Consider the following 25334-nt stretch of genomic DNA (forward strand, 5'->3'; position numbering starts at 1 on the left):
ATTCAAATATACATTGAAAAATCGAAACTTTTACTCCGAAGAGAACTTGGTTCTGTGCGCACAACATTCAAGATTACTATAATTTTACAACCTAGAAGATGCTTCCTACCACTTGCAGAAGATTTCTGAAAAATCTCAGACAGAATTTTTGTTTTGATTAGACAACAGTATTTACCTAGAAATCAGATACAACACGTAATTTTATGGCCCAAATTTTAGTTTCAGCTCTGACATCAGGCATTAGTAAGAGTGACAGAAAATGTTTCCCCAATCCTTAATTAAAAAAAAAAAACAACACAAAATAATCAATTTATTGTCAATCTCTAAAAAAAAAAAGGTAGATACCCCTATTCTTCCTCCTGAAAATAATGGAAACCCTTTACTAACCCAAGGGAGTGGATGTGGTAAACAGTGAAAAAAACAAGTTATCTACATGCACAAGCCTAGCTCTGGCTCAAGGAGAACTGCAAGGCAGAGATATAGCATCCTTTCCGTTCATCTCCTTAGACAGATCCACCTGGACCAGTCCAGACCGAACTAGAAGGCCTCTTCAGCCAGGTGTGAGATGCTTTCCTCCCTTCCCCCCCCCCCCCCCCCCCCCATCCCTTCAGCATATGCCTTGGGCCACATGATGCCCTCCCTCGCAGCAGGTGGCTGAGCGCACGTGGGGGCCGAGGCCCTTTGGTTGGGTGAGAATCGAGAAAAATGAACCAGCGTGCGACGAAGAGACCTCGTTCCCGGGTTCTCAGTCCCAGTTGTTTGGAAGGGGGGGTGGGGTACGGTCCAGGTTGAGACTTGCCTGGCAAGCCCAGGAGATTCATCCTGGGAAAGGAGGGCGGCGGTGGAAGAGGGAGGAGTCGAGTTTGGCGCGCGGACGCCCAGCGGCTCCCAGGAGGAGGGGCAAGGACAAGGTTACGGCTTGTCTGGCACGCGCTGGAGCTGGGTCCAGGATGGGTTGGGGGGAGGAGTCGAGTTTGGCTCTCGCGCACCCGGCAGTCCCACGGGGAAAGTGGGGGCGGGGGAAGGAGGGAGAGCAGGTGGATCTGCGCTGGCGCGCGGGGGCGCGGGAGGGCGGCGGCGGCGGCGCGGGGGGCGAGGGGGTGATGTGGCACCGTTCTCGAGCTGCTCCTCTCCTGGCTTAGAGGCATCCAGCCGGCGGCGGGAGGCGCGGACCCGCGGGGCGGTGACGAGGCTGAGGGGGCGGAGGCCGCCGCGGGGCACGAGCCGCGCCGCAGGTGACCAAGAGGAGGAGGAAGGGGAGAGATAACAAGCTGCATCCTCTGTGCAGAGGGCGGGGAGGGGGAATAATAAAAATAAAATAATAAACAACAACAAACATACGCCGTGCAGAAGACGGGCCGGTGCCCCCACCTTCCCGGCATGAGCATCTCCCTTCCTTCTTTCGAGCACTGAGGAGGAGCTGGGTGCGACTCGCCCGAGATGCCCCAACTAGAGGCGGCTTAGTAGGCTCGGGCTCCAGAGGAAGGAGCCCCAGGGTGGGCCTGGAGATGGCGGCCCGGAGCGCCCCAAACTGCCACCTGCGGCTGGAATGGGTGTACGGCTACCGTGGCCATCAGTGCCGCAACAACCTCTACTACACCGCAGCCAAGGAGATCGTCTACTTCGTGGCTGGGGTCGGCGTAGTGTACAGCCCTCGCGAACACCGGCAGAAGTTCTACCGGGGCCACAGCGACGACATCATCAGGTACTGCCTTTCCCCAGCGTTACCTGCAACACCTCCAATCCCACTTCCCAAAAGAAACCACTTACGGAGAAAGAAGCACCCCCACCCCACCCCTTTACCCTGAGTGGAGCTGGAGTTGTATCTTGGAATCCTTTGGCAGCCTAGGGAATTCTATATAGCCCTCCAGGATAAATTTTTTTTTTAAATACTTAAAATACAAAGGAAACCAATTATATTGAAACAAAGATCTAAGTCCTCATCCCCCTTCTCCTATCTTTCAATTCAGGTTAAGGAGTCCCGGTCCTGGAACGTGTGCTTTCCTCTATTCTATTCCCAGACTTTCTTTGACTATAGGAAAATAACCTTCCCTAAGAACAACCCTGCTAGTTTGGGTGTTTTAAGCTCTTTTAACTCCTCCAACTTCCTTTTTCCCCACTCCCTTTTCCAGATTCCTCTTTTGAGTCGAGTTGGTCTAGGAAGTCATTTGGTCCTTTTTCTTTGATTGCCTGTCAGTGGTCAGAATAATGAAGAGGGAATAAACACCAAACCTTATTTGATAACATTTTATTCCTTTCCATGAAAGCATCAAGCTATTTCCAGTGAGATACATCTTAAGGTAATCCTTAGGTTATCAGAAAAGTCCATCGCTTACTGGCAAATTAAAAAGAAAGTACCGGATATTTTAGAATTGGGGAATGTTGTGCCATCATAGTGGCAGAGTGGAAGTCACTAACCATTTGGACAGTTATTAGTTGAAGTTTTATTAACAGACATGAAAAAGAACTCGGAAATCTCTTAGTTCATTTGACTTCGAAATTTGCAATGATTATTTGGCTGTGGATTTTAACCTGTAGGAAATTCTTTTTAAAATAAAGAATTCTTATACATTTTTACAATTTTTTTTGTTTGCTGTGCCCTCATGAAGTCAATCTCAAGGTTAAAAAAAAAATCCTGACCATTAGGAACTCCTTTTGTATTTTTCTTCTCCCTTGCCTAATGAAGTATGTCTCCTTTGTGAAATTCTTCTGTTTATTTCTTACTTTGGATAATAGAATATCTTAAAAATTGAAAAAATAATTTTGTCTTTGTGTGAGTATATAAATTTTTGTGACAATTAAGGTTTTAACAGCAATGGCCATTATTATAGACCACTGACAAAGTAGTTAAGGACTTTACAAAGGAGAATATACAATTTTATTTTTAAAAAGCAAGTTTGCTGCTTTTGGACCGTGGTGGGAGATTGTGTTGTTGGGTTGGCTCTACCTTTTTGCTTCATTTTAATTAAGAAGAGATAGGGAAAGATATACTCATATATCCTTTGAGCAAAGGCTCTCTTAAAACACTGCTGCAGATATTAAAGTCCTTTCTATATAATATAAAAGAGATAAGGAATTAAGGAGAAAATACAGCACATGTTTGAGTTGGAAGAAGGAAAGAAAAGGCTATGAGAAAAGCTTTCATTTGATAGTTACTCCAGAAAACTCTTCTGTGGTCCTTTTTTAGTTTGCAATGTAATTGTCTAAATTAAGTGTTATGAGATCTTTTCTGAAAGTAATATGATTATTAGGGTGGCATTCAGTTTACAGATCTGTGACTGCTATAAAACTCAAAATCAATGTTAATTTAAATAATTCAGAGAAAGTAGAGGTTTGTCCAAGGTGCTTTTGTAGTTATCTTTCAATCTTGCTTCTCTTCTTCTCCTTACTTAACTCTGATTTATATTTTAGCCTTAGCTAAGACATCATGCCAGATGTTTAATTTTTTAGCAGAAATTCAGGTAGGTGGGATAAGTAGGGGATATTTTTGTAGTATAACCATATTTGTGGTGGCTAACTATAAGCAGATGGTTTCAAGGCCTTGTAGAGGTGAAACTTGTTGGAGAGTAGTAGCTTATTTGCCTTTTTTAGGGAAGTGGTGATTATTGGATCATTTGAATCTACTATGACAACAATACATTTTACCTTCCTTTAGGGGGAGGGTCGTGCAAATATAGTATATCTATTAATAAAAAATTTAAGACATAATCTAGGCTTTCCTTTTTACCATATTAAATTTAACTCTGATTCTATGCATTGTACTTAAGAAAAATATGTCCAAGCAAAATAGAATGTAGATATTGTGAAAATTTGAGATTATAATGAAATTTTAATTTTCTAGTATCATGAAATGAATGTGTAACCCAACATAGAAATTAGCCACACTGCTCTAGAAATTTTATGTAAACTAGAGGTGGCAGAGATCATTGAAAAGCAAATAACAATTAGGACATGTAAATAGGACAATTATTCATAATCTCATTTTGATTATATTATTTTTCTATTTGAATTTATGAGCTACATGAAGAAGTTGATAGTTTGATAATTCTACATAAGCAGCTTTATCTTGTGGTTTTATAATTGTAAGGTACAGTAGAAAATAATGCAATGTGACAATTTGACCAAAAGCAAACCTCTCCTTGATCTGTATGGTAGTAATTGATTTTAATTTTTCTCTATATGTAGACATAGTTGTGGAAGAAATCTTGGAACTTATCTAATCCAACTTCATTTTATAGAGGAAGAAATGGAGGTATGGAAAAATTATTTGCCCAAGGTCACTAAGGTTGGAGTTGTCAAAACTGGGCTTCCCAGGTCCTCTGACCCTAAATTCAGCACTTCTTTCACATGATACCTTTTATTTTTGTGAAGCTTACATTGCTTTTTTTATCTAATATAAAGAAGTTGATCTTTAGTCCAAAGTGATTTCATGACATGGAATCAGAGAACCTCTGTTTAATTCCTGCTTGTTCCCTAAGTAATCCTGGGCAAGCCCTTTGAGGTCTTGGTTTCCTCATCTATAAAATGAGGAGATTTGACTGCATGGCTTTTGAAGCTCCTTCTAGGCTTTCATGATCCTATGATCAAATTCTCTACCACTTCCTTTTTATTTGAAGATCTCATTGTTATAGAAGATATAAAGGCTGATGCATGATCTTTTGTTATTTGTACATTTAATTTATATGTAGTTTCCCCCTTATTTAATAGCTAGTAATGCTACATTGCTTAAAGTTATATTGCAATGTGTTCTTAAGCTTGTCTTGTAAGTTCTATTTATGGTTCCCTCCACCTCCCACTTGGACCAGATCCTCGGATCTCATGTAGCCTAGGAAAGCAAAGTTGTACCAAGGAGTGCTTTCATACTGGCTGTGCTCCATCTTCACTAGTAGCCTCCTCCCTAACTTTCTTTGTATTAATTGTTGTTGCATTAGTCTCATAAAGTGTATTGTTTAAATGGTGGTAAAGTTTAAATAGCCTTTTAAAAGACCAACACACTGTTATATAGTATATTACAAATTATTCATTAAAAATAATTACACCTTTGTCTAGTTGAGAGCTTGAAGGTATGTTGATACCAAATCTTCCTGCTAAATCCTGAAAAACAAGCTAGCTTTTAAATTTTTCTTTCTTATTTGTATCCATCAGGACATTGCTCATACACTTTGCTTTTTAGGAAACAGAAGAAAAAGAAATTGGTAACAGGTTTTTCCACTGCACACTTTTGGCCATGTGAAGTTTATTGTGATGTTATGTGATGATGAAGTGAAGATACATGATGTTAAGTGACTGAATGGAATGAACCATGACCTACTGACATTGAAATTTTAAAAAATTCTACTTTATATAGTGTTTGGTATCTTTATTGCAAAGTGAGATATTGATACCTGTCTTACCTACCTTTGAGAAGCCGTAACGAAAAACATATTATTGAAGGGGCCCAGCACAACTGATAGCCACCAATGAAAGATTAATTTGAGTATATGTTATGGTTGATTGGAAGCTTCAATTTGTTGTTTTGTGTTTTTTGATTGATTATAATTTTAATAAGGCACAGATATTTTCTTATCAGTTTTTTCAGAACCATTATTTCATTTGAACTGGGTAAGGTGGACCAGCCATATTTATATGCTGAGGCAAAATACTTTTTTAAAGAAAGTTATAATCAGTTTTAAAAATGTATATTAATTGTCCTTTAGTCTTGTCATGCCTGATCTCATAAGTTTATCTTACCCTTGAATATTTTACAATTAGAAAATTTCTAGGTGTGCAACATGATGTAGTGGAAGAACACTATGCAAGCCAAATTCTTGCCTTTCTTTTTTTTAACTTATGTGACTTTGGACTAGTATTCTCCCTGGGCTTCAGTGATCTCTTCTATAAATGAGAGAATTGATTTAAATGACCTCCTCTGGTGGACCTTCTAACTTCAAATCCTACAATATTTAATTTCAAAATTTAACAAATTATATTTGGTTCTTCCTATTAAATTGATATGCTTTGTAAAAAAGAAGTAGAAGACAGTTCCTGCTGTTGAGGACTTTTGCAAATTAGTAGTTTATCTTAGACTATGTAATAAGCATATTTCTTCACAGTTGCTGTGTTCCTTAAAAGTTTCTGGTAAATTGAATGATTATGAATTCATTCATAATTTAAATGCAGTAGGCAAATTAATAGAGGAAATGCACTGAATTTGGAATTGAAAGACCTGGGTTTTTAAATCCAGGGACTACATAGAACTTTTTTTACAAGGCACTTCCCTGCTTTAGACATCAGTTGTTTTATCTGTAATTGGGAAGATGACCTTTAATATCCTGTGTAGCTCCAAATTCTATAATCTTATTTTTCTCTTCAGATGGGGGACAGCTTTTTGGGATTTGAGATCAGCTCCCTCACATATAGTTCTGTCTTGAAGTTCCAAATGAGCACATGGCTAATTATCATCATTATGTACCTCCTCCCAATCCCAAGATATGCATATATGTAATTTTTGCCAGATATATTTAATTTGGGATATTGTTAGATTTCATATCCTATGACTCCCAATTCTAGTACCATACTGGAATCCTTCAAAAGTCATGTGTAAATCCAGAAATAGTATTATAGCGATTTCCGATTACACAGATTTAATAAACAGTCCCTCCCTAATTAGGAGTTAAGTTTACTTAAGTTTGTAGTGTATAATGGTAATCCAATAACTTTTAAAGATTCATTTGATATATCCTCAGAAATGGCATACTGCTTCGTAGCATATCAGGGTGAAAACTATAGGGGTATTAAAAGGGTTTTGAAATTAATATATGCTTTTTTGTGGAATGGTATGAATAAGTTGAGGAAAATGGGCCAAAATGACATTAATGTCACTTATTAATTTTATTTAAAACAATCAATATGTTTGAGATTAGTCTATTTTAACTTTTCAGTATAAAAATACATTTCCACCTACTTGATTACATGCTTGAGGACTATTAAATAATTTTTTGCAACTAATCCAAAAAATAATTTAATTTCAGTTTCCTACCTGATATATGAGGCTTAGACTTGGAGACCTCTAAGGTCTTTTCAGCTCGAATCTATAAACCTGTTTCTACATTAGGCATGAAATTAGACTAGAAATTAGATTTCAACAGAGGTTAGAGATAGATAGGATAACAAATAAAAAATGTGATGAATTTCTCCAAATAATTAGAAGCTCTTAAAAAGAAGACAGATTTGGAACATAAAAATACATAGAAAAAATTTGTCATAAGAGAAACAGAGGAGAATATATTTGAAAGAACATATGAATTCTTTATAAATGAAACCATCTGGGTTCAAAACAGGTGTGCAGAGATAACTTGATGAAGGCCTTGTTAAAAATTGTTTTATTGATGATCATTAGAAATCAATAAAGAAGATACAAAATAAAGACCACATGCCCATGGCTGGTTAGCCATTTTTAGTCATCCCCACTCGCCACCATCACTGCTGATTCTCCATCAGAGAGGAGGAACTTCCAAAGCCCACACCCTTTATCCTCTGTCTACAGGAAGTACATAATGACAGGAAGTCAGTGGGCTCTTGGGATAGGTAGTTCTTTTTTTAGGGTAACAACTTTTCAATCATACATGCCCCCCTGAGACCCGCAGAAGACTAGTCTCTCCAGTGGGTCTTGTAAACATACCAACTTTGAAATTGCAATAATTTGAGGATAAGAGGAAAAGAGAACAAAACCAATAATTGCTAGGCACACTGACAAAAAGCCAATTAGGGGGCAGTCCCCTTTTGGCATAAGAATAGACATTCAAATTAAATGTTCAATCTTCAGTTCAATCAACCACACCCAAAGTTCATTCTGGATCTTCATGTAGCTTGTGGTCTGTGGAGGCATCTTCATGGTGCCTTCAAAGAAGAGTTCATTTTCTGGATTTGGAGAGGTAGCATGTTTCTTAACCTAAAACTCCTCCCAAAAAGAATTTAAAATTTGCAATTTAAAATAATAATAATAATAATAATAATACATTCCCCCCTGAAAAGGGTGTTGAAAAACACAGGGATCACTTAGGGATGTATGGCTGAGTTATGAGGTATATGAATCAATTGGCAAGAGAAATATAAAATATAAAAATAATCCAAATAAAAAATAAGTTCTGGATGAAATATAAACTATCAAAGTCTTATGTGTAAAAATTCTAAGTAAAGGAAAAATAAATCCATAACAAGTCCTTGAATCAGGGACCAATTAAAATGAGTTAAGCAATTATGCATTTACCCAATCAATTGCCAGGACTATAGAAAGTTTGCCACACCATGAAAGACAGAAAAGGGCCTAGATTATAGGAGCCAAATTTGAGATACTTGGTAGAATGTGGGACAAGGAAGACCTGCCTTTAACACATGTTAAACAGCTACAACCTTGAACCCCAAACAAGTTCAAGTCCTCTTTTCTTGGCTTGAAATGTTCATAAATCCTATCAGGATTGGTTGGTCTCTTTGACCTTGGGCTTGATTGGCACTATCCAGTTTAGCTTTATGCTTCTGTGGCACTGTACAATGGCTCTTTTTGTACTCTCTTGTCCTGGAATCAGACAGAATCATTAAACCCATAATTCTTTTTTAAACAATCACTGGCATCATTTTTATAGTCTCAAGCTTTTGGGGCATGCATGGACATTGTAGCAAATATATTTTAAACTTATATTACTGCAAAATCAAAAATTAGAGAAAATCCCAATACTGGTGACATTCAAATACAAAAAGGAAAGAAAAAATAAAACTCAAATAGTATATTGTATATGCAAGCAAAAACAATGATAAAAGAGTTAAAAAAATAAAATATAACTTAAAATTAACACACTCTGTCAGCTAAGGAAATGTAGAATACAAGGTTTCTCACCAAAAATTAGATCCATTTTCCTTTTCATACTTGGCTATGATCCACTGTGAGTGAAAAGCAAATGATTTTCCCAAAGTAACAGTTTTTTATAAAGAACAATAATAGTACATGTAATGCACATTCAAAAAGTATCAAAATCCCCAAAATTATAATAGCCCATTTAATTACAATAGCAAACAAATCCACTATCACATTTCACAAAGTTGCTCTATGACCAAAAAAAACCAAAAAACCAACAAAACTATGAACTGCTGGATATTTGCCACAATTTTTACAGATGCAGCAAATCTTTCAACCTTGGCAACTATATTTTTAAACAAAGTAAAACTTATTCGGGTCTTGAACATCACCAAAAAATCTAGATTGTTCTGGTGGAAGTAAATAAAACTGAAGAATTTTGTAGGAGCTCTTTTTGGCTTCCTGCTTCATAGAAATACCTTGGTAGGAACATTTCTTTGTTTTTAATACAACATTCTTTAAAATATAAATATAAAAAAATTCATCCATTCAGAAATCACTAGTTAATTAAAATTATTTCTGAAGACCCCTTAACATTACAATTAAATTCTTAGCTTATTACATTCTCTAAAGGTTGTTAGCTAGATTGAGTCTATCCATCATCTATCAATGTAACAATTAACAAATGCAAAATGTAAAAAAAAAAAAGGCTGTTTATGGACTTCTACAATATTTTACAATATTTTGTTCAGTAGTCATAAGGCAAAGGTAACAATATATCTAATAGTTAAAACACAATAGATTAAGATGATTCAGTGTAACAGAACAGTATCGAATATATTAATATATGAACTTAAATCAACAAAATTAAATCTTAAACAAAACAATTAGCAAAATACTATAAGATACAGAGACTTTCATTTAAAAAAATGGAATCTAAAAAGGCTTAAAATTTCACCTCCAGACCCTTTAAAGTTCCTTTTTAAAAAATTCACATTCCTATTGTCATCACTATGTACAGTATCTCCCATAGTGAGGGAAATCATGGGTTTGAGGAATCTCAAACTGGATGAATCTTAAGAGACTAGGAAGTCCCAAATAGCAAAGGGTTGTAGGGGATGAATTTCTCCCCAGAATCTCAGGTATGATAATTGAAAGGATCAGTGATAGAAAGAAAAAACATCCTAAATCTGGAAGCTGTTTGAAATAGGTAATGCAGTGCTCTTTCATAGAATATGCCATGATTGTAATCAACCTCTTGTTTGGAAGAGTCTTTTTTCTCCCCATTCCCCCTCCACCCCTCAGGTAAAAGGCTAGTTTCCCCAGAGGGAGTTAGGAGACTAATCATTGCCTAAGGAAAAAGATACTCCTTTTTTTTTTTTAAACCCTCTGCCCTGAGGAGTGACTCCAAGGACTCCTAGCTGCTTCTTTTTTTTTTTATAACAATATTTTATTTGATCATTTCCAAGCATTATTGGAGACAAAGATCATTTTCTTTTCCTCCCCCCCACCTCTCCCATAGCCTACACGTGAGTGATTCCACTGGGTATCACATGCGTTCTTGATTCGAACCCATTTCCATGTTGTTAGTATTTGCATTAGAGTGTTCATTTAGAGTCTCTCCTCAGATATGTCCCCTCTCAACCCCTGCAGTCAAGCACTTGCTTTTCCTCCGTGTTTTTACTCCCACAATTTGTCCTCTTCTTGTGGATAGTGTTTTTCTCCTAGATCCCTGCAGATTGTTCAGGGACATTGCATTGCCACTAAAGGAGAAGTCCATTATGTTTGATTGTACCACAGTGTATCAGTCTCTGTATACAATGTTTTCCTGGTTCTGCTCCTGTCACTCTGCGTCACTTCCTGGGTTGTTCCAGTCTCCATGAAATTCCTCCACTTTATTATTCCTTTTAGCACAATAGTATTCCATCACCAACATATACCACAGTTTGTTCAGCCATTCTCCAATTGATGGGCATCCCCTCGTTTTCCAATTTTTGGCCACCACAAAGAGTGCAGCTATGAATATCCTTGTACACGTCTTTTTCCTTATTATCTCTTTGGGGTACAAACCCAGCAGTGCTATGGCTGGATCAAAGGGCAGACAGTCTTTTATCATCCTTTGGGCATAGTTCAAAATTGCTCTCCAGAATGGTTGGATCAATTCACAACTCCACCTGCAATGAATTAATGTCCCTACTTTGCCACATCCTCTCCAGCATTCACTGCTTTCTTCTGCTGTCATGTTAGCCAATCTGCTAGGTGTGAGGTGATACCTCAGAGTTGTTTTGATTTGCATCTCTCTGATTATAAGAGATTTAGAACACTTTTTCATGTGCTTATTAATGGTTTTGATTTCTTTGGCTGAGAACTGCCTGTTCATGTCCCTTGCCCATTTATCAATTGGAGAATGGCTTGATTTTTTGTACAATTGATTTAGCTCTTTGTAAATTTGAGTAATTAAACCTTTATCAGAGGTTTTTATGAAGATTGTTTCCCAATTTGTTGCTTCCCTTCTGATTTTAGTTATATTGGTTTTGTTTGCACAAAAGCTTTTTAATTTGATGTAGTCGAAATTATTTTTTTTTTTACATTTTGTGACTCTTTCTATGTCTTGCTTGGTTTTAAAGTCTTTCCCTTCCCAAAGGTCTGACATGTATATTATTCTGTGTTTGCCTAATTTACTTATAGTTTCCTTCTTTATGTTCAAGTTATCTTGGTGTAGGGTGTGAGGTGTTGATCCAAACCTAATCTCTCCCACACTGTCTTCCAATTTTCCCAGCAGTTTTTATCGAATACTGGATTTTTGTCCCAAAAGCTGGGATCTTTGGGTTTATCATATACTATCTTGCTGAGGTCACTTGCCCCAAGTCTATTCCACTGATCCTCCTTTCTGTCTCTTAGCCGGACTCCTAGCTTCTTGCTAACAGTAGTCAGCCCAGCAGGGGAAGCAACAGTAATCAGGGGCGGTTCAGGGTGGAGGCCAATTTAGGATTGGAGCTGGAGCTCAGGAGAAGGATTTCTGGAGGCCAGGGGTTGGGGCTTGGGTGAACAATCTGGGTCTAAAAGATCAGAAGGAAGCAGTATCACCAATGCCAGTGTTGGCAGCAAGGAGCAACGAAGGAGGATCGAAGGACTCAAGCAGTTGGAGAGAAGCAGTTTATTTCTTCTTCGCCAAGGGTCCCCCCCCTCCCAAAATAGCCCAGCAATAGGGAGAGCAAGCAACCAGGCAAAAAGTAGGAAAAGAAAAACTGAGCAGCTCCAAAGAGAGTTGGAGTTTGAGAGGGTGGGTGGGGTAGGCAAAAAGTCTTGGCAGGAGAAATGTGGCTTAAAAAAGTTTTATCTAGGCTATCTTAAACATTTGAGAGGTTCTTTGCCGACTAGTGGTTGCCATCAATGTAAAAGTTAAAATTAAATCTTAATAATAATAATACAAAATAAAGACCACGTGCCCATGGCTGGTTAGCCATTTTTAGCCATCCCCACTCACCACCATCACTCCTGATTCTCCATCAGAGAGGAGGAGCCTTCAAAGCCCATGCCCTTTATCCTCTGTAAACAGGAAATATGTAATGACAGGAAGTCAGTAGGCTCTTGGGATATGTAGTTCTTTTTTTAGGGTAACAGATTTTAAATCATACAAAACCCAGAGTTTCGAAGCAGAAGTACAAAATACTAAATGAATTAGTATATCAAAACCCCATGCATGCAATAGTTAACTCACAATTTTAATTTTGGACAACACAACAAAATTTGTAAGTGGCCAGGTAAAAGCATTAGGTGTAAAGGAATGCTGTTTTAACTGATGATTATAATAAAGCCACAAGAAATCAAAGAAGAGAATGGAAAATAGGATATTCTAAGAAATAAAAGAATCTCAAGCTTTAGTACAATATAATAATGTGAATAGCTAACATTTATATGTTGTTTACTATGTGCCAATTGCAGTACTAAGTGTTTTACAATTATTACCTCATTTGATCCTCAAAATAAGCCTGGAAGGTAGATGCTATCTCCATTTTTACAAATAAAGAAACTGAGGCACATATGGGGTTAAGTGACTTAGCCAATGTCATACTGCTAGCATAATAGGTGTCTAAAGCTGAATTTGAACTGAAGTATTCCTGACCCAAGGTCCATACTTTATTTGCTATACTATCTAGTTGCCCCTAATATAATACAACCTGTTAAACTGAGTCTTATCATCAATGAGAAATTGGAGTTTCATTGGGAGAGGTAGGGAGGAATGACTGTCCTTCCAGCTAAGGTGATTTGGTCATGTTCCAAGCAAACATTACATAGAAAAAATGCAAACAGGTGAGCAGAATATTCTACTTGTACATATGTCAAACCAAAGCACAAAGGTGAGAAAAGGCTATATAATTAAATAAATCCACGTATGTTTATAAACTTTTGTTTAAAACAAGAAAATAAATTGAACTAAGATATAAAAGAACAGAGAGGGCATTATTAAACAACAAAAAAGATTTAAGGGCCTTAAATTTTAGGGGAAATATAGATATAGAGAAGATCAGAAGAAAAAAAACAATTTAAATTCTGTGGATTAAGTCCTGTGACCTCTTATAAGTGAATCATTATCGTTTTTAGGAAAAAAATATATACAATGGGAAGTTGCCTAAATGAAGAAACAGAGAATAAGAAAGGGGGTGGACCTGGAGATGTGTCCCTTTCTAAATCTGTAGATAAATGGAAAAGGAATTTAATTTTTGTAATCTTTAGAGTATGGACAATGGGAGAAAAGGACTAAAGCAATGGGTAGAGAGTGTCTCATTTCAGAGGAAAGGAAAAGGTGTTCTCTTGGAGCATATTTCTATGTGTGTACATAGGGATATGCACATACATACTGTAAGATTTAAAATGGTTGAGGTCTTAAACTGTAGTGAGTTAAATGGTGGAAGATAAAAATTGTGATAGATATAAGAGAGGGTGAGTAAATTTGACTGCAGAAAATATGTTTCACTACAGTGTCTTGGTTTTAAATCAAATATAAAGTGGTCGCCAGGGAAATATTCCAAATTATTTAATTACCCAAGTCAACTGGGTTTATAGAGATTTTTAATTAATAATATAATGAGGAATTAGAGAAAGAGTAGGAAAGGAATAATTATGAAGGGCCTCAAGGCGATATGGCCTAGACTTGAGTCTTAAGAGAGAGAATCAGTCAGTCAGTCTTTTAACACTCACCACAAGGTCTGCCTAAACAAGGATTCTAGTGACACCAGGCCAGCTCCATCTCAGCTGACTTCACCAGAGAGAGCTCCAGTGAGACCTCCTTAGAGATTGTCCTCCAAGAGCTTCCCTTCTCCAGAGCCTCTCTCAAGAGATTCTTCCCAAGCGATCCTCATCAGAGATCCTCCAAAAGGATTTCTCCAAAAAGATATAACTCCTCAAGAGATTCTGCTTTTTCTTATATAGGGTTTTTTTCTCCCATGTCACCTCCCCTAAGTCCCTACATGTACCAATCACTGTAGACCCTTTCCAAAGGACTGCCCATCTAAATTCCTGCTAAGTCGACCAATCTCCTCAGTAAGTCTGAATCAGAAAAAATGCTGCTGTGTCCACCAATCTCCTCAGTAAATCTGAATCAGAAAAAATGCTGCTGTGTCCACCAATCTCCTCAGTAAGTCTGAACTAGAGAAAACACAGCTGAGTCAACTAATCTCATCAAGAGAAAACTTGCCTGACCCTTTTAGGTACCTAGCATTCCATTGTATCAATTCTAAAAACAGGCCTGGCTCAAAGAACTCCTTGCCTTATTATAAGCATGGGTCCAAATACTTTCATTGTTTAGCAAGGAGTTTTCTCTCCTAAAGCAGTCTTAAGTACGGGTAGAGTAGGGGGGCCTCCCATAGCAAGGAGTTTTTTCCCCTAAAGCAATCTTAAGTACGGTTGGAGTAGAGGTCCTCCCATTTCTGATCCTGGCAAGTTCTCACATCAAAATGGGGAATGTTTCTCAGTAGGGAATTTGTTCCAATTAAGAATTCCCCGATGGGAAAATTTTTAACATTCACAAGTCTGAAAGATTTCAAGATTTACAATACACATTTAATTTGTATATACATACATACTTAAACATACTATAAGTGTATAAGTATATACATATATATGATACTTATAGAGACATACCTTTTAACCAGTCTTTGAATTAAAGGAACTGTGTGTCAGGAGATCTCTTTTGAGAATTGAGGCATCTCTCAGGATTGTATTCCTACTTTAAGAGAGTAAAAGAATGTATCCCTAAAGATTTATTAGCACACAGTGATAGGGGGTAAGGAAAAGACATAGAAGAAGAAATAGAACGACTTTTGATAAAAGTGGTAGATGATAGTAATGAGGGCAGAGAATAGGTTCATACCTCATGACTTGCACATGATGTGATTTATACCATGTGACACTGCTTCCATTTGGTGGTGTTTTCTTTGGTATTTGGTATTTCTAATAGTGAGGAAGAGTAGAAGTATAGGAGATGGGGGGATGGGGAGGATAAGAACTACTAATTCAATAAAATAGAAAAGAGGATAGAAGGATTTCAGATTTGGGACTGCAAACATGTTAGCCTTATGAGGGCTACACAAAGAAAAAGGATAACAAGTCAACTTATGACTAGAGAATTGAAAATAGATTAAAAGGGGAGAGAAATAAGGACAGTTAAAATTGCTTATAAAAGAGTGCCACAAAAGAATATTATTTAAACTAAGAATTTAGGGAAGGGGAGGAACGATTTTGTGCCACATACTTGATGAGGTGGGGAAAAGAAAAGTTCAAAAGTGGGCAGGGTAACTAAAGTAAAAAAGATAAATTAAGTATTCAAAGGCTAAGGCAGACATGGAGTGGAAGGCAAGCCTGTGAGAAGTTGGAATATATACCTTTTATTACCTTTTTCAATTAGCAAAAATAATATATCTTCTCTCCCTCCAATTGCAAATGAAAGAAAAGTAAAATCTGTGTTTACAAACATAGTCAAGCAAAATAAATTTCCACATTGGCCAGATCTAAAAACAATATGCCTTAACCACCAACATGGAGACTCAGGAGAGATTATAGGGAATTCTGGGAAATACCAAGGACTTCTGGGGAATGCAGTCTAGGATTCAAAATCTCCATTTATACAACTCTCACCATTGTCCTTTCTTTGGATATTCATTTTTAGTTACTTAGAGGATTTAGCGCTCCATGACTTGTAGTTATACTGCAGTAGTAGTAGAATATTAGTATTAACAACCTGGATCTGTGTTTCTGGAAGAAGTTTTGGTATCAGGAAAATTTCCACTTTCTCAAAAAATTGTCCAGATGAACCATCTGCTCCAGTTGAACAATTGCTGTAAATTTTCATAACTTTCTTGTTTTAATGTGGGACACAGAAACACTTTATCCATTTGGTTTTTTCCCCTGTATGGATGATTAAAACAAACATCTTTTGAGTAGTTACCTATCTCTTCCAGGAGGTTCTGCAGTATTCTGGGGCTTGATACAACGAGCATGATGTCATCCACATACAGAAGCATCTAGAAGGCCTTACCATCCATAAATCCTTCTTCAGCTTTGGTTCTGATCTGCATCTTCTGCATGACAGTGGTGAACAATTTTGGTGAGCATACTTCTCCCCATTTTATGCTTCCCCTGATATTTATGGTCAGAGGGTTGTTTAACAAGGTTATCTCTGTTATGTATTTCAGAGAATCTTGAATAATTTTTTACTACATATATGAGAATAATCTTGTTGAAAGAGGGCCTTTAATTTGATGTTTTGCTCTACCAAGTCAATTAAAAAAATTTAACAAATTGGGTTGAACTAGAGGATTCCAAAAGTTCTTTCCAGTTCTAGTTAGTCTTTTTATTTTCATTAATACAGTGGAATAAAGCATTCTTTACATCTTTTTATCATCTGTGCATTAGTAAATATGTGGTCTACTGTGGAATATCACTTGTAAAAGCCTATTTTTCTACTAGTGATACTTTTGTTGAGGATGTTCCTGATTTGTCTATTAAGTATTTCTCATTAGAACTATATGTAGAAAGGAAAGTAGGAAGAGTTTGGAAATTACTGATGTTTTCATGGTCACCTTTCCCAGTATTAATAATCTTTGAAGAGCCAGCTTGGTGGCTTAGTAGATTGAGAGCGAGCCTGACCTAGAGATGGGTGGTCTCTTGGTTCAAATGTGGCCTCAGACCCTTAATAGCTGTGAACCTGGGCAAGTCATTTCAACTCCATTGCTTACCCCTTACCATACCACTCTTCTGCTTTGGAACCAGTATACATTATTCTAAAACAGGAGGTAAGGGTTTAAAAAAATAATAATCTTTGAAATGTTAATTGTTAATTTTTCCCTTCTGATACCTTTTGAATTTACATCAGTTAAATACTCACAATTATGCCACCTACACCATAGATCTTTTTTAATGTATACTTGGTCTAATTCCACTGTTTTTGTTCTCTTTAGTGCCATTTCTACTTCCTCTATAAAGCATATCCAGGACTCTGATGTGTGGTGGCTCTATTGTCCATGATGACCCTCCAAATTAAACCAACATATACTTTAATGTTAATTTATTTCATTGTGAAAGTGGGCAAAGGATAAGATAGCAGAAAATATGTTGAAAATCATGGTTTCAGAGTAAGAAATGAGAGAGATCAAAATCTTATAGACTTTTAATACCAAACCCTTAATGTCATGAACACTTTCTTTGAGAAAATATTGGATGCTTTCTGGAGTAATAGTCTAGTAGGTACTGTGATTTAGAATATGAGTATAATATTATAAGAGACTACGCATGGCAAGTACAAAGTATCATTAGAGAAAATTGTGATTGATGTATGAATTATTTCTAAATTAGCTGTCTGACCTATTAGAGAAAGAAATAATCAATACACAGAAGAAAGAACAAAAATTGGAAATCATGACCATTTGTGTTGAAATTAAAATAGATAAAAGAAAAGAAATTAATCCAGACTAATACCATTTTCTAAGAAAATTTAACTGATGTAAATCAATTGCCATAATGAATGGAACTAAAAGAGTGGATAAACTGCCTTAGTTAACTTAAAATTTTATCTCATTGCCAGCCAAGGACAACATAGGTTAGCAAAATCTGTTTTTGCAAAATCTAAAGGAGGAAGATAATGGAAAATTATGAACAGTATTGCATATCAAAATAGTATGAACCAATAGAGGGAAAAATAAATTTTTAAAAAGTTTCATTAAAAACTCAGTGAAGCAGATTATACTAAGACCATTTAAAGAAGAAACTGAAAGGATAACAGATGACAAATATAAAAAGCTCACCAAAGTTTTCTAATAAACTCTTTTCATCAGTAACAAGGAAGTCAACACATATGACCCTGGCATATCAGTTCCACAGCCCTAAAGACAACAGATTTTCCAGGAAATAGTTTCACAAAACCTAACATACTTTAAGAATAGTCCCTATTGGAGGTGATAAAATTTTGAGGGCATTGAAATACTGATTTTCAAGGAGTCTGAAAGAGGAAAGGATTTCAGAGGTTGAGGAAAATTTTGAACTTCATTATTACCAAAAAAAAAAAGTGACCAAGATTTCACTATTTATAGGCTTATTTGTTTATTTTCTTAGCTTTAGAAAGCTTTTATAAGACTAGCCTCTTTATTACATTATATTATATATGCTGTCAATCTATAGGCATTTTAAAAAAGTGTCAGGTACTATGCTGGGGTTCTGAAGATATGTAACATAAAGGAAACAGTCTCTACCCTCAAGAAGCATTATATTCTGTCAAAGGTGATAACATACTTAAACACATTCATTCACAAAAGTGTATGCATATCTTTGTTAAGGGCGTGCTTAATGAAAGTATAAGAAAGAAACAGCAGGTTCTTACAAGTGATATTCTACAGCAGACCTAGTTTTTGTGGTCATCCAAGTGCCTGAATAAAGATTCTCTCTGTGCTTATTAACTTAAAAATAAATTTGATTTGACAGAGCAAAATGCTACCTTGAAGCCACTCCTTCAACAAGATGTTTCCTATGCATATGTCAGTGTCATGTAAAATTCTTTGAAAAGAAGTGACAGCTTTATTCAACTCTCTGACTATCAGTATTCAGCATGGCATAAGACAGGGAGATGTACTCACCAAAGGTATTGGCTAGTCTTATGGGGGATTTCCAGCTCAGAATCTAGATGAAAGTAGGGTTTCCTGTAGATGATAAACATCCTGAGATGATTCTATTGGTAAATCACATTGTGCTGGTTACATTGAATATAAATTCTTGCTATTTGACCCATCCATCTTCATACACTTCTCTACAGGCATCTTTTATTGCTTTTTGTTCACAAGTGAGGGTAGTGCAGGGAGAAAGAACAACGGATTTGGTTATTAGAGAATCCCAGTGCAAACCCTAACTCAGCCATCTACAATTTGGGTGTCTTTGGACAAGTCATTTAATATCTCTTCAGTTTCACTATTTATTTTACATAAATAAGGAAGTTGAACCAGATAGCCTATGTGGTCCCTTCTAGCACTGAATCTTTTGTGCTCTGTTGTAGGTTACTCTTGCCCACCGTTCTCCATTGTCCTCTGGGTGATCCTCACAACTTTAGTGCTTCAGAGACTCTATTTCATGACTTACTTCCATTAAATATCATTGAGTGAGGGAACCCAAAAAATTGCCTATTAAACACTGTGTGCAAAGCACTGTGCTAAATTCTGGGGATACAAAGACAAAAACAGGAATAGTCTTTGTCTTAAGGAGCTTATATTTTAATTGAGGAATCAGGGAATGGTAGCCAGGGAGAAGCATTTTGATCCTAAAAATTATAGGGTTAGCTGAGTGAGTCATTGAGGGGTAGAATGACACATTCCATCTAGAAGCAATGGCAGAATTGATTTGATTATGGTATTTAGAATTCCAGAATTGAGTGGAGGGGACCTGCCTGTCTGTGCAGAAGTAAGCAGCTATCAAGAAGGAGAGGACTGAAGAGTAGAGAGGGAAGAGAAATGTGAAGGACTTTGCTGAAATAGTGGTATAGAAGAGAATCACTAGGCAGTAATGTGTTTAGAAAGACTACTGGTGTTTTTAAAAGAAAAAATGTCTTTCATAGAGAAGCTTGAAGTCCATAAAAAGCACTTGGGAATCTACTATACTTGGAAAATGAATAAGGCTTAGCAGTTGATAGGACAGCAGACCAAACTGTGCAATGTGAATACTTAGTCCAAACTTTGAATGATTGTATCTCTCATTTAGGAGACTTAGCAGTACTATGAACAGCACAATGTCATCCACAAAAAGAGTGTCTTGGAGGACTCCACTAACTTCAATGTGGATCCTTCTCCAAACCAAGTATATAGACAGAGGAGGTCTGTGCTGGAGGGGACTTTGTTTTGAAGGTTCTTCCAGGTTAGTTGTCCATATGCCTGACCAAGAAGGATATGTTTTGAACGTTATTACCATAAAAGGATACCAAGAAAACATAAATGCCAACCCCATATGCCTACTTATCTAATTATAGAAAAATTTTGATATCTTGAACATCAAGATCATCCTTGATGAAGGTATGAGAAAAAAAAGCTTCTGCAAATAATGTAATTTTAAGGCTATATATTTAGAGTCACATAATTGACTAAAAGATTTGGTAAATGCAAAATTCCATTGAACTACTTAAAAAACTTACTCCTTTGAACAAAAAATCTTAATGGTCTTTAATAAGGTGTCACCTATGAATATGTTAGAACTGTGCAAGATTACTTGAGAAATAGAATAGTGTAAGTTATTTTGTTTAGTCTTCCAATTGTTAGATTTAGATGATTAAAATATGCCCATCAATGGTGTTTACCACTGTTTTTAGCAGAGATTTGGATATATCCTTACAAATAAAAATATTGGTTCCTCTTATTGTTTGCATTCGCAGGTCAGAAATGCTAGGTAAACATTTACTTTAGGAAGAGAGTAGTGTCTAGCATCTAGTGAAGGTTCGACTTAGGCTGCTGCTCATACTAATGAGGATGGCCTTGCAAAGACTTGCATTTGTTGTTCAGTTGTATCAGTTCATGTCCAATTCACCATGACCCCATTTGGAGTGTTCTTGGCAAAGACACTAGAGTGGTTTGCCATTTTCTTTTCAACTCATTTTACAGATGAGGGAACTGAGACAAATAGAGTTGAATGACTTGCTCAGAGTCACAGAGCTGGGAAATGTCTGAGACCAGATCTGAACTCAGGAAGATGAGTCTTCTCAATCCAGGCAAGGCTGTGCCACCTAGCTGCCTGTACAAGTAGTGAGCACTTGGTAAATCTTTATTGAATTGAGTTTGTACATAGGTGGTACTTGAATAAATTGCTTCAACTCTCACTTTGTTAGCATCCTAAAATGGGTATAATAACATCTGCTCTACTCACCTAATAAGGTTGTTTTGAAGAAATAGCTTAGTATACTATAGTAGTCTGTATGGATGACAGCTTATTATGCTATCAAGTGCTCTATTTTGAGATGCTGGAATTTGATGCTCTAAGAGGAAATGAAATGAGAAAGAAGAGAAAATAGTTGTATATTGAAGGATGGTTGCTTTGCTAATTCCTTCTAGCATCTGAGTTACGCCTTCTCCAGAGTTTGCATTTTAAGAACATGATGATAATTTCATGGGTTGCTTATCCAACAGCATATCTTTATCTTGGATAGGCATGACGAATGAGTTGGGCCCAGAACTAAGTAGAAAGAAGGAAACAAGTATTTCTTAGTCATTTTATAAATATTATCTCATTTTATCTTCACAATAATCTTTCAAGATAGGTGCTATTATGCCTATTTTACAGTTGAGAAAACTAAGGTGGATAGAAGTTAAGTGAGTTCCCCAAAGTCATGAAGATACTTTTTTGAGGATTTGAACTCAGGTGTTCCTAACTTCTAGGGACAGTTGATAGAGTGGCAGGTCTAGAGTCAGAAAGACCTGAGCTCAAATTAAGCCTCAGGGCTATCTGTATGACCCTGAGCAAGTCACTTACCCCCATTTATCTCAGTTTCCTCATCTGTAAAATGAGCTAGAGAGGGAAATGACAAACCTCTTCAGGATCTGCCCAAAAAGCTCCATTTGGTGTCAGGAAGAGTTAAAGCATGACTTGAAATAATTAAACGACAACTTCCTGATCTATTCCTTGCACCATTTAGTTACTTTTTAGGAAGGAGAGAATGAACTAGATCAGAATATTATATCATTCTGTAATGACAGTATTGGGGGGCATTTTTAATATTAGTAGTCCCTCAGTGTTGTATGGCTACAAGTTCAGAGACACTGTGATCTATAAACTATTATCACCTGCAGGGCAATGGAGACACAGGTGGAGAGTGTGGGTAGGTAGCAACAAATTTTATACAAGTGATTACTGAAAGAGAACTGAAATAAAGGATGTCACAAAAGAAGTACTTGAGGGGGTAACTGACAGACAGCCCTTATGGTCTACAATTCTTGAGATGTCAAGAGAAAATGAAGACCATCTATATTATACACTGGGTAGACTCCTCACAATAAATGTAGGAGGACAGGGAATAGAGTTGCATGAGATGGGCAAGAATGAATGATTTGCAATCTGTGTATGTACCTTTGGAGGAAATATGCATAGTATGATATCAGAATGCCAAATGAGTACTTATGGTTGTCATTTCACTGAATTTATTATGATGATGATGATGAAAAGGCTTCAGTACTTTCAAAGATTTGTAATTTTATTGATATTAGTATTGCTTCCATAAATATAGCTTGCAATCTTTCTATAATTTAGTTATTAGAATGAATATTTCAAAAACATTTCTCTGCATCCAACCTGGGTGAAAGATTTCAGATATACCTAGGTTAGTTATTGGATAAGAGACAAATATAGTCTCTATCACTAATCTCATATTTGAAATCCCATATTTGATGGGGCCCTGCTAGAGTTTGTGCTCTTATTGGTATAACTTTTAAGAGAATCAGTTTATTTCCATACCTTAATTAAACTTCAGAATAAGATATTAGTGGAGGATTATTGGGGATTACTTGGTAAAGATATTTGTGTCTTATGAATACTTAACCAGAAGTAGTGTTTCTGTAACCAGAAGTAACATGTTTCTATAAAAGTTCTTTTAAAGTAAGATAATTTAAAATTTTATACAAACTAAATACTATAAAATATCTTGACAATAGTTAAAAAAATTTTTTTTTTGGCAGCCTTGCATTGCATCCTGAACGAGTGTTGGTAGCAACTGGCCAAGTTGGGAAAGAGCCATATATCTGTGTCTGGGACTCGTACACAGTACAGACTATATCAGTGCTTAAGGATATTCATACACATGGTATAGCTTGTTTATCATTCGACTTGGATGGGCAAGTATGTGTTCTTTTTTTCTAAATTATGCTTTTAAACTACATACTATAAAGAGTTCTTCCATATTGTTAGTTGTTTTGATGTAAGAAATATTTAGTTGGGAAGTAATTGAAAAAAAAATTTTGTTTATTAGGATGTTATAGTTGAATACCTCAAGTAATTAAATCAATAAGAACTTTTTGTTTACTTGAACAAAACCGACCTGTTCTTGTCAGTTAAACAATTTACCTTCAAAGTCATACTGATTGTGGATTAGTGTAGTGTTGACTAGTCATTAACAATACAAAATTGACACATGACTATTGCAAAAAAAAAAACGAACAAAAAACAGTAAGTAGAAGAAAGTCTTAAAATTTACCTTTTAAGTTGAACTATACTGATTGTAGTCTTTTGGTATTTCAAAAGACAATGTAGTTTAGATTATTTTTTCTTTTGTGAAATGTGTAGGTGGATGCTCTAAGAACACCTTTTTGGGGTTATTTCTATGTAGATAGATGCTCCAGAGTGGGAAAACTGTTTATTTAATACACAAACTTACTCAACAAGAAAAAAAAATCATCTCTGATTAAAAGTATTCCCCTATGGTGTTACCTCCCATCATCAAAGAACCCAGGAAGAACAAAAAAATTTTGGCAGAGTTTTAGCACCATGTATGGCACATAGTAGTCACTTCATAAATGTTTATTGAAGCAAATTATTTTAGTTTGTCAAATTTTAAAAGATAAATGTTACCAAAGTGTATGCAAATAATAAGCTTTACTTTTTAAATCATTTAAAACTTTTAAATTTGCTTTTGAATAACATTGTTCCTGTTCCTGAAGAAATACCTCAGACTGAGAAGAACCTAAGAAGAAAACCTAGAAGAAAGTAAATACATAACAAGGGGTGCCTGTAGGTCCTTGGCAGCTGACTAAGACCACCAAAGACCTATCCCTGAGAGTAATTAGACCTGAAAACCCAGCAGGCTGAAGAGTGCAGGCCTTAGGCACCTACAGGGAGATAGCACAAAAGGGTAGCAAAGAGTAGAAGCTGCAGAGACTCGAGAGTTTTTGCCTCAGGCAAAATCCTTGCTTCTTAACTCCATACATAGAAATCCTGCTATCCCCGATCAGATTTCTGACTGGAAAGGGAAGGAAAAACATCCATAGTGATGGCAAACAGTGCCCAGGAACAATAACTTCCCAACACCAAGAAAAACAAGAAGGTATTGGATAATTTTTATGGAGGAAAAATCCAGACTACAGAGGAAATAGCAGAAGAAGAAATACAAATACATATACCGAAACCTTCTGCCCAAAATGGAAATTGGCCACAAGCTCTTGAAGTATCTAAATTGGAGCTTATCAAAAAGATCGAAGACATCTGGCAAGAAAAGTGGGAAATAGTTCAAAAAGAAAATAACTGGACAAGAAAGCCCAATTGGAGAAACAGCTGGAAGCCACGAAAAGCAGGATAGATAAAAAAAAAAAGGAAAATCAAAAGATCGTGGTGGAAAACCAGTCTTTAAAGAACAGAATTAGGCAATTGGAAGCCAATGATCTTGCAAAAAAGCAAGAATTAATACAGCGAAGTCAAAAGACTGACGAAATAGAAGAAAACATAAAATATCTCACTGACAAGATGGCAGATCAGGAAAACAGATCACAAAGAGATAATTTGAGAATCATTGGTCTACCTGAAGACCCAGAAATAAATAGAAATCTTGAAGTCATATTACAAGAAATCATCCAAGAAAACTTCCCTGATCTTGAACAAGGGTGGAAAATAGACATTGAAAGAGTTCATAGAACACCCTCTACACTAAATCCTCAAAAGTCAACCCCCAGGAATGTAATTGCTGAATTCAAGAGCTTCCAAGCTAAGGAGAAAATTTTACAAGAAGCCAAAAAATAGACAATTCAGATATCAAGGAGCGCCAATCAGGATACACAAGATCTGGCAGCTTCCACACCAAAGGACCGCAAGGCTTGGAATATGATATTCAAAAAATCAGGAGAATTGGGTCTGTAACCAAGGATCACCTACCCATCAAAATTGACTATATACTTCCAGTGGAAAGTATGGGCATTCAACAAAATAGAAGATTTCCGAGTATTTGTAAAGAAAAGACCAGAACTAAATGGAAAGTTTGATATTCAAACACAAAGATCAAGAG

General features: G+C 36.4%; 1 protein-coding gene across 10 annotated transcripts in view; it reads left to right on the forward strand.

The window, feature by feature from the left end:
- The first annotated feature begins 688 nt into the window (after positions 1–688).
- EML5 (EMAP like 5) overlaps positions 689–25334 on the forward strand; it is a 235727-nt gene continuing 211081 nt past the window's right edge. For 9 of the 10 annotated variants that reach the window (XR_008914938.1, XR_008914937.1, XR_008914939.1 and 6 more), the window contains exons 1-2: positions 689–1705; positions 23023–23182. Coding sequence is in view for 4 of the 10 variants with exons in the window: in XM_007472659.3 (XP_007472721.2) it covers positions 1509–1705; positions 23023–23182 (357 nt within the window). In the remaining 6 variants the exon portion in view is untranslated. Of the gene's footprint in view, positions 1706–16290; positions 16437–23022; positions 23183–25334 lie in introns of all 10 variants that reach the window. The other variant, XM_056810564.1, reaches the window with a different exon arrangement.

This window comes from Monodelphis domestica, chromosome 1, assembly GCF_027887165.1.
Source record: "Monodelphis domestica isolate mMonDom1 chromosome 1, mMonDom1.pri, whole genome shotgun sequence".
Lineage (NCBI taxonomy): Eukaryota > Metazoa > Chordata > Mammalia > Didelphimorphia > Didelphidae > Monodelphis > Monodelphis domestica.